Consider the following 9728-nt stretch of genomic DNA (forward strand, 5'->3'; position numbering starts at 1 on the left):
TTTTAATCTGGCTGTGAACAACAGTACACAACCAAAAATCACAATTAATGCTGGAGGTTAAACACCAAATATTTTCCCCATTATTAAAAAAGGTGCTTGGTTTTTCAGTGGAAGCCCATTATTGCCAGGAAATAACCTGTTTCAAGATTTATAATTTATTAGCCAACTGGAATCCCTGTTGATACTTTAAACAATGTGCATATATGAATGGAAGCTGTGTAAGAAACATGGACAAGGATAATCTCATTTTAGGAGACTTTATTTACAAAGAAAATTAGGTGATTCCCATTCTTCAGCATCGATAGAACTCTGATGGATAAATATGTTCCAGCTGCCAACCTGCGGGAAAGAACAAGAAAATGGGGGAAGAAAGCAATAAGATGACTTGCATACGCCAGGTTGTCAGAAAAGCAATTTCTGAGTAAACACCAGTGACGAGAAAATGTGACAACAACAATTCTGACCCGCTCCCACCTGATACACATCGATGTCTGCAATAAACTGTCACATTAACTCGCTGAAGTGCGAGCTTATCTGCACAACATAGCAGCAATATGAACCCACATGACATTTGTTACTGTCACTCTCAGACATACAGGTAATTTATTTAAGATATGCCACAGTGGAAAAAGGCTAAAGAGGCGCAGTGAAGGACTGCGATCATCTGAGGTCACTATACAAACCGATGTCGAGGAAAATGCCACCCATCATGCTGACATTTTAACGAAAAGCAGATGGGGCTTGATAAAAACGGCAGGTGTAATTACCTTGAAGGCTGAGTTACAACACTGGGCCATTTTACTTCTTCAGGATCTGATGTCTGACGACAATAAAGGGGAATGCAAAGCCACTGCCGAAGAAAAGCACCATCATGCCCAGCAGACGCCACTTGTTGTCCACAGAAAATGGCAGGTTCTGTAAAAAGACGAGACCATTACAATGTAGGCAACTGCTTAGAAAAGTAGAACACAATTACTACACCTATGAATGATCAGAATTATAGACAAGACAAATAGAGCGCCATAGTGCACCTTAATATTAGAAAGAAGCTACAGTTGACCCTGATCTGTAATAAGTCTGTGTGTAAATTTAAAAAAAAAAAAAAAAAATGCAATAAAGCTCCCAGAGCAATGTTTTCTTTAGTAGCCAAGACTACCATGCATTACAATATATATTCCTTACAATAAATACGTATACGTACACTTGGAAAACTGGAATTTTTTGGTCATTTGCCCTTTTTAAAAATCACCAGAAATTTTGATAAATGCTTACTAGTATAGAAGGTGAACTCTTAGTTAAGCGCACCTCTCTTCCTCCCTTACAGCTCTGACCTTAGCAGGAGGCGGAAGCGCAGCTTGCACAGGAATTAAGATTTCTGCTATGCAAATAGATCCGCAATTTAGTGTTTACGAGACTTAAGCCTTTCAATATACATTTTAGAATGGTTTCAAAGTTATTCAAATTTTCCAAAGTGGTTACATAGCAAGCTAAAAGCCTTCACCGGTGTCGCCACAAACCGACTAGCATGGCTAATACTAGCCAACAGTTCGTAGTCCCTGTCATCAATTCTGTCCTTGCTGCCACAAGTTTACATAATCTGTTACCAGAAACTGGAGATAACGTAGATGTAGAATATAAAATAACCAAAGTCTGGCTATTTTGGCTCGATATACAATCACACTCTCGTCAACTGACAGGCATGACCTCCAAGTACCGCTAGCTAACATCAAGGCTGTACGTACACACAAGGCCTCATCACAAAATACCACCATTATGGTAAAACTGCTGCTGTCAGGAGGTGGTCTCACCTTTCCTGGTCCTTCAGCATAGTGTGAAGAACGAACAGCAGACGTTGCGAATCGCCTCACAGCTTGTCCGAGCATTGTGGAAGTCTCTCCTCTGATTCAATACACCGTTAAAGAGTGCGACCTTCTTGTTTCAGCGGTGAGCCGTAGAGCGGCGCAAAGAATTGTGGGAAATAGAAAAGACTCTAATGTGTATGGGAAATGTAGTTCAATTGTATCCGAAGCGACCTCAGGTTGTTTTTTTTACCCCATAATGATCCATTAGGTATAAAACAGAAAGAAAGAAAGAAAAATATAAAAGAAGAATATATAAAATATCATGAAAATATGAGTGTCTAGAATTAGATTGTTTAGGCTATATTTGCCTTTGAGATCTTTCATCACAGGGAGAAAAACGTTTCACACTATGCTGTCTCATCCACAGACAGACAACGACATCGATTTGCGGTTTTTCAGTTATCATGGGATTTCAAATGTGAAGGAACCCATTCCTCTCAGAACGGCATACATTAACTAAAGTGGAGATATAATGGGTAAGGATGGTTATGCTGCTCACGTCGTTTAGCATGTGTGATTGACACTGTTTCAGAGTCAGTTATTAAAAAAAAATCCACGTGTAGGTAAGGCAGCAGATATCACTTTCTTTATTTGAAAGTATGGAGAGATAGTGATCTGGGGATTAAATTAACTTCAGCGTGTGAGTGCGTGTCCTTGCGGGCTTCATTGGAGTAAAAAAGTATTGTTTGATAAGCTATCTTCATTTTTCAGCATTTGTCACAAACATATCATTGCTAAGGAAATACTGAGACTGAGACAGAGAGAGAGAGAAGGAGCAGACTTAATGAGAGCAGATGGTTCAGCCATCCCTATGCAGTATTGCTGCAACCTTTTCACTGATTAATACTACAAACTGGGTTCTGCATTTTGAAGGATGTTTAATTCATTAATTTATGACGGCTGTTAATTTGGAAGATGAATATCAGTTTCATAGGTTTCAGTGTCATATGAAAGTTATCAAAGGGCAGAAACCTGAGCTAAAACATACTGCAACCTCCACACTAGGTTATCTGTTATGTGTTTGCTTGCCTGCAATACCTTGACTTATTTGCCATTTGCTACTCTTTTATTTGTCCTGTATTGTTCTGATGCATTAAATAAAATTTAAAAACCCAAACTCTCACTGCTGCATAGAGAGGTTACACACATTTTCGCTCTGATATGCACAGTCTTTGTTGGAAAAAAAGAGTACACATTACATGTAAAGAAGGGCTTAGTTGGCTACCTTTGTAGTTCTGTTCCTCATTAAAGCAAAAGCATGGCAGTTGGTAGCAGGGGCACACACACACACACACACACACACACACACACACACACACACACACACACACCGTGTTCACAGTGTCCTCACAATACCGCAGTCATTTTCATTCAACTCAACAATTAAGCATGAGTGTTCTTTCAGTGTTTCTTTCATTCCTTAAATGTGTACTTACAGTAATTTGGCTTTTCTAATTATTTAACCAAGCTACTTAGTAAACTTCCGGGATCTCAGTCTGTCTACTTAGGAAGCATAAATCAGTGACAACAGGTGCACTGGATAGGCAACTATAACTCAACCTCCAAAAAGGGAATGGTTTTGCAGGTGGTGTCCACAGACCATTGCTCTCTTCCTATCCCTCCTGAATGATTTTTTTTCTAGTTTTGCTTTTCACTGGAGTTCTCGTGACAAGAACTTCAGCAAAAAAGCACGAGATAACATCTGGACATGCAAAAAGCATGAGATAACATCTGGGCATGCTCCTGATGAGACAGCGGATGTGTCCTGGAGGATCTAATCCCACATTTGGGTCCTTGACAGTCCTCAGCGTTATTTGATGATGTCGATAAAGTGATATACTCCCCTGAGATTCGCAGTGGGATTCAGGCTGGCTAAGCCCGAGGGCCAGTCAATGCCTTTGACATCCAGAAACTGCCTAAATACTGTGTTCACATGAGTTCAGGAATTGTCCTGCACCAAGACACTGCACCAGCATATGTTTGTACTGGGATTCTGAGGATTTTATCCCCATAAATAACATTAGTCAGGGTATCTTTAGCTAAGGTTGCCAAAGTGTGGGGCCCGCCCCTAGGGGGGCGCAGAGCCATTGCAGGGGGGGGCGGTATGAAAAAAAAAAAAAAGAGCGCTTGGACACTGTGGACAGGTTTTTGACGGGGCTCCCACACAAACGCAAAGCAGGAGATGAAGCATCGCTAAATATGTTTCCAAACCAACTTCCTTCCAAGCCAAAGACTGGAAAATATGGTGAAGCATATCTTCCCTTTGGCTCCACCTGCACAAGTGCCGAGGTAGGTCTCCCCTGCAAAATTAGTTTCCCTGCGTCGGGAGCACACGCTGGGCTCTCCAAATCACGGACAAACAGTATCCCACATTCTTGATTTTTAGTTCACAAACACTTATTGTAATAACTAACTACTCCTGACATTTTGGACATGTTAGCTCTTTATGCAGTAAAGTTACTGCGGGATACAAATAATATCAGGCTGATCCTGCCGTAATTTGTTCCCCCTGTTCAAATCACGGACAAACAGTATCCCACAGCTGTTTATGTGTTTAAACCCATTTTGCACAGAGAGGCATTTTTTGAAAAATGTATTGATAGCAATGTTGAATATTATTACACAGGAAAAAAAAAACAACTACACGTAAAATAATTACACCGTGACGCCTCTGCCTTTCTAAATGGAGGGACAGTAACTGCGTGTGTATATGTAAGCGTGTAAAAACTGCAGATACAGTATTTTGTCTCTATCTGCCATTCTGCAATTCATCTCATGTAAACAATAACGTGGCGCACAGCGTGACGTGAAAAGAGGCACATACCTTTGACGTTGTGACGAACTCTGTAATCCTCGTCCACACGTAAACGCAAAAAAGGAGTTTTAAATAATCTCCGTTTTCGGTGAATCGCAACGCCGTTTACGTGTTGACGAAAAGCCCAAACGCATAGAAACAGCTGAGTTTTCAAAAATACCCGTGTAGGTGTGGACGTAGCGTAAAAGAGTTAGTATTTTATTACTACCTGTAATTTATTGCCATTTACTTGTATTTGCTTAATTGTTTACTAAATGTTTGAGGTGTGAAATAAACCGCAATGGAGTTTGCGGGGGGGGGGGGGGGGGGGGGGGGGGAAACATTTTCTTGTAAAAAAGGGGGGCCTGGCAAAAAAAGTTTGGGAACCACTGAGCTAAGATGTGGAAGTCTGTGTAATGGGTATGTATAAAGGATATGCCTCCCCAGATCTGCGTGTTCACCACAGCTTCTTCATACACTTTTATATCTGTCAGTTCTGGTGGTCTCTGACAAATGTCAGACAAACCGCACAATCTTGGGCTGTGGGCACAGGTTGCACTAAAGGCTTTTGGGCCCTCATGCCACTCTTATGCAGTATGTTTCTCACAGTTTGGTCAGAAACCCGCCCTCTTGGGGTCATTTTGTCAGACTCTGGCAGTGCTTCTCCTGTTTCTTCTCACACAGAGAAACAACTACTGTTGATAACCTGCTACAGCCCTATACCTCTCTCCATATAGTTAATAAGTCATGTTTTGTTAAGATACAAATGCAAATGACATTTCCTCCACTTTATTTCCTGTTGCGAATCAGTTCACACTCTAATAGCATGGTACAAATCAGTGTGTAGTCTTTTTTCAAATACATATTATTATTTATTAACTTAGGAAACAAGGAAAATTGGAACATGGGGGTGCTGATGTTACTTTGTTTTTCAAATATAGGAAAGAAAACAAATTATAACCATAAATGGAAAAAATATAAACTTTTTCAAAAATCCATTATTCATTTTTATCAGCAGTACGGCAATTTAAACATGCATGACATAAATTGTTTTTTCCTAGTGGGTTAAAAAGTTAAATCAATTTTTACTTGCTGAAGTTATTATTATCACACTGTTTACATACACCAACATAAAAATATATTGGCGTTATTTAAAAGAAAAGATAAAATTAATATAAACAAAGTCAGATTCTAGAATAAGTGACATTATACACCCTAAAAAGTGCTGGGTTAAAAATGACCCAATTTGTAACCCAATGCTGGGTTGTTTCAACTTAACAGTGTTTGGTTACTGGTTTGACCCAGCACACTGGGTTAGGAGAACTATCCAAAAATTGGGTTAAATTGACCAACATTTAAAGTTGAGGTTACCAAAAATTGGGTTAAATTGACCAGCGTTTAAAGTTGAGGTTACCAAAAATTGGGTTAAACTGACCAACACCTAAAGTTGAGGTTAATAAAAATTAGGTTAAATTGACCAATGTTTAAAGTTGAGGTTGCCAAAAATTGGGTTGAAACTCAGAACCCATCACAAGGGTTATATTACCATTAACGCTTGGGTTAAGATTTCTACTTACTATAAAATTCAGCATGTAAAAACTAAATTCAAAACAGATTTTCTCAAAAAATCTTTTTATTGCCATATGATACATAGAACATAGACAGCAAAATTCATACAAAATATATCAATGAAAGTAAAATGCAAGTATAAAAAAAGTATATAATTCATTGTATTACAGGGAGTGCAGAATTATTAGGCAAGTTGTATTTTTGAGGAATAATTTTATTACTGAACAACAACCATGTTCTCAATGAACCCAAAAAACTCATTAATATCAAAGCTGAATGTTTTTGGAAGTAGTTTTTAGTTTGTTTTTAGTTTTAGCTATTTTAGGGGGATATCTGTGTGTGCAGGTGACTATTACTGTGCATAATTATTAGGCAACTTAACAAAAAACAAATATATACCCATTTCAATTATTTATTTTTACCAGTGAAACCAATATAACATCTCCACATTCACAAATATACATTTCTGACATTCAAAAACAAAACAAAAACAAATCAGCGACCAATATAGCCACCTTTCTTTGCAAGGACACTCAAAAGCCTGCCATCCATGGATTCTGTCAGTGTTTTGATCTGTTCACCATCAACATTGCGTGCAGCAGCAACCACAGCCTCCCAGACACTGTTCAGAGAGGTGTACTGTTTTCCCTCCTTGTAAATCTCACATTTGATGATGGACCACAGGTTCTCAATGGGGTTCAGATCAGGTGAACAAGGAGGCCATGTCATTAGTTTTTCTTCTTTTATACCCTTTCTTGCCAGCCACGCTGTGGAGTACTTGGACGCGTGTGATGGAGCATTGTCCTGCATGAAAATCATGTTTTTCTTGAAAGATGCAGACTTCTTCCTGTACCACTGCTTGAAGAAGGTGTCTTCCAGAAACTGGCAGTAGGACTGGGAGTTGAGCTTGACTCCATCCTCAACCCGAAAAGGCCCCACAAGCTCATCTTTGATGATACCAGCCCAAACCAGTACTCCACCTCCACCTTGCTGGCGTCTGAGTCGGACTGGAGCTCTCTGCCCTTTACCAATCCAGCCACGGGCCCATCCATCTGGCCCATCAAGACTCACTCTCATTTCATCAGTCCATAAAACCTTAGAAAAATCAGTCTTGAGATATTTCTTGGCCCAGTCTTGACGTTTCAGCTTGTGTGTCTTGTTCAGTGGTGGTCGTCTTTCAGCCTTTCTTACCTTGGCCATGTCTCTGAGTATTGCACACCTTGTGCTTTTGGGCACTCCAGTGATGTTGCAGCTCTGAAATATGGCCAAACTGGTGGCAAGTGGCATCTTGGCAGCTGCACGCTTGACTTTTCTCAGTTCATGGGCAGTTATTTTGCGCCTTGGTTTTTCCACACGCTTCTTGCGACCCTGTTGACTATTTTGAATGAAACGCTTGATTGTTCGATGATCACGCTTCAGAAGCTTTGCAATTTTAAGACTGCTGCATCCCTCTGCAAGATATCTCACTATTTTTGACTTTTCTGAGCCTGTCAAGTCCTTCTTTTGACCCATTTTGCCAAAGGAAAGGAAGTTGCCTAATAATTATGCACACCTGATATAGGGTGTTGATGTCATTAGACCACACCCCTTCTCATTACAGAGATGCACATCACCTAATATGCTTAATTGGTAGTAGGCTTTCGAGCCTATACAGCTTGGAGTAAGACAACATGCATGAAGAGGATGATGTGGACAAAATACTCATTTGCCTAATAATTCTGCACTCCCTGTATATACATTACTTCAAATCAGTCTTTGGTTACAGCACATGTCCATGTTAATACACATGAAGACATGCTATGTAAAGCCATCTCTGTTTTAGAGCAAATTATATGTAAAAACTTTTAACTTTAAAAAAACTGATGAATTCATGATTTTTTCAGTACTTAACATACATCAACACTTTGGAAAAGTGACAAGAGGGAATCTCCCTGTCAGACCACTTCATGCAGCTTTATGAGCAACATTTTACACTTCCATCATAGCTAAATGAGCCCTCATTCATTTGACTATATATTTGATTCATGTCCTGGGATTCATCTATTCCTGGGATAGATGGCAGTGTGAAGGAATTCCCAAACCTGGACGCATGACTTTGGGTAACCTGCATCAAAAACAAAAAATGCTTTGAAGCAGCCATCAACAGACCTTAGATTGCTGCAAAAAGCAGAAACAAATCTATCTTCTAGTACCAGGCAAGGTGAACATTTTCTCGGGGTTTCTTTGGTTCTGAATTCTTCTTCCTGATAGAACGAAGCCTTTTCCTGACATTGCGTAGAAACTCCTTCAGAAATCCAGTTGCTGGCCTATGAGTTCTGCAAGGGCTGAACCACACATCCTGAAATTTTTAAACAAAAGAAAAGGGTCAATAAAGTAAGATTTAAAAGATTATTTGCAGTTGTTTGGTTAATGTCAAGTTGTCTGTAATCCTGGAGCGGTGAGCTCCAACACTATGCTTGACATTTGCTCAGAGAGGACAAAACAACAATGAAGCAGACCAGTCTGTGGTTGTCAGTGCTTGAAATTAATTGTTAGGGGATGGACTAAGCCAAGATCAAGTATTGTGTTTCACACACTCTATACTGTCACAAGGTTTTTACAAACCCTTTTGCCAACTTTGTAATAGATTTACAACAAATGTTATTATTTATGCATCTATAATGTGCATATGACTAAAGATGTCACTTGGATGAGTGACATATAATGTGCACACATCTTTTAAAGATATGGAAATTGAGTACATACAAATTGTATATTTATTTTTATAATCACATTGAAACTGATTATACTATACTGATTGAAAAACTGATCAGTATTCAGGTTTTTTAATTGTTGTTGTGTGTATCCATTGAAGTGTAGACACTTACATATCCTGTGCCACGGCAGTCCTTTAAACATGGAAACTGATCTACTATTGATGATGCCAAAATTGACTTTATTCCTGAAGTTGGGCTGCAAGCAAAAACAGTTGCATTTAATAAAATTTCATAAACAAAAACTTTACCTTTCTGTAGATTTCTTGTAAAATAAACAAATACAAAGAGCAGAAGCTTTGAAAAAAAAAGAAATCAAACATTTTTGACTGATCCTCTTTGTTTACATCACCCAGGAGTCGCCACTGGAGTCATTTTACTTGGGCAGTGTCACTGATGTGCTGACCAAGAAGCCCAAATGTAGCCACAGAGAAAATGACACACACACACACACACCAACAAAAAAACCCCACCTTACAAGTGATTTAGTTTATGTACAAGAAATACTCACTTTTCTCTATAGCGCTCCATTAAGTGTAAAATAAGTATCTGGACCCTCCATATTTCATGTATATATATGGGCTGGTGTTCTTCAAGACTGGCAACCAGAGATATCCCCCTCAGGTGAACCTCACGGATGTTCTGAAGTTAAATAATTAAAGTTTCAACATTTTTAATGTCAATTTTAGAATAATTGAATATACTTGCGACAGCTGAAGTTACAGCCACACAGTGGTAATATCTACCAAA

At 39.1% G+C, this 9728-nt stretch overlaps 1 protein-coding gene and 2 long non-coding RNA genes across 3 annotated transcripts; all 3 read right to left on the bottom strand.

The window, feature by feature from the left end:
- Positions 1-241: 241 nt before the first annotated feature.
- On the bottom strand, positions 242-1978 carry cox7c (cytochrome c oxidase subunit 7C). The gene is made up of 3 exons (XM_003456056.5): positions 1809-1978; positions 768-915; positions 242-339 (listed from the first exon to the last, which is right to left on the bottom strand). Exons 1-2 carry the CDS (start codon positions 1881-1883, stop codon positions 799-801), a joined length of 192 nt encoding a protein of 63 aa, XP_003456104.1. The 5' UTR covers positions 1884-1978; the 3' UTR covers positions 242-339; positions 768-798.
- On the bottom strand, positions 1229-1802 carry LOC112841885 (uncharacterized). The gene is made up of 2 exons (XR_003213308.1): positions 1502-1802; positions 1229-1375 (listed from the first exon to the last, which is right to left on the bottom strand). It is a non-coding gene; the product is annotated as an uncharacterized LOC112841885 (long non-coding RNA).
- A 6140-nt stretch (positions 1979-8118) lies between the features above and the next one.
- LOC109204532 (uncharacterized) lies at positions 8119-9343 on the bottom strand. Its single transcript, XR_002064022.2, has 3 exons — positions 9093-9343; positions 8418-8563; positions 8119-8329 (listed from the first exon to the last, which is right to left on the bottom strand). It is a non-coding gene; the product is annotated as an uncharacterized LOC109204532 (long non-coding RNA).
- Positions 9344-9728: the final 385 nt, after the last annotated feature.

This window comes from Oreochromis niloticus, linkage group LG12 (assembly GCF_001858045.2).
Source record: "Oreochromis niloticus isolate F11D_XX linkage group LG12, O_niloticus_UMD_NMBU, whole genome shotgun sequence".
In the NCBI taxonomy this organism is placed as follows: Eukaryota; Metazoa; Chordata; class Actinopteri; order Cichliformes; family Cichlidae; genus Oreochromis; species Oreochromis niloticus.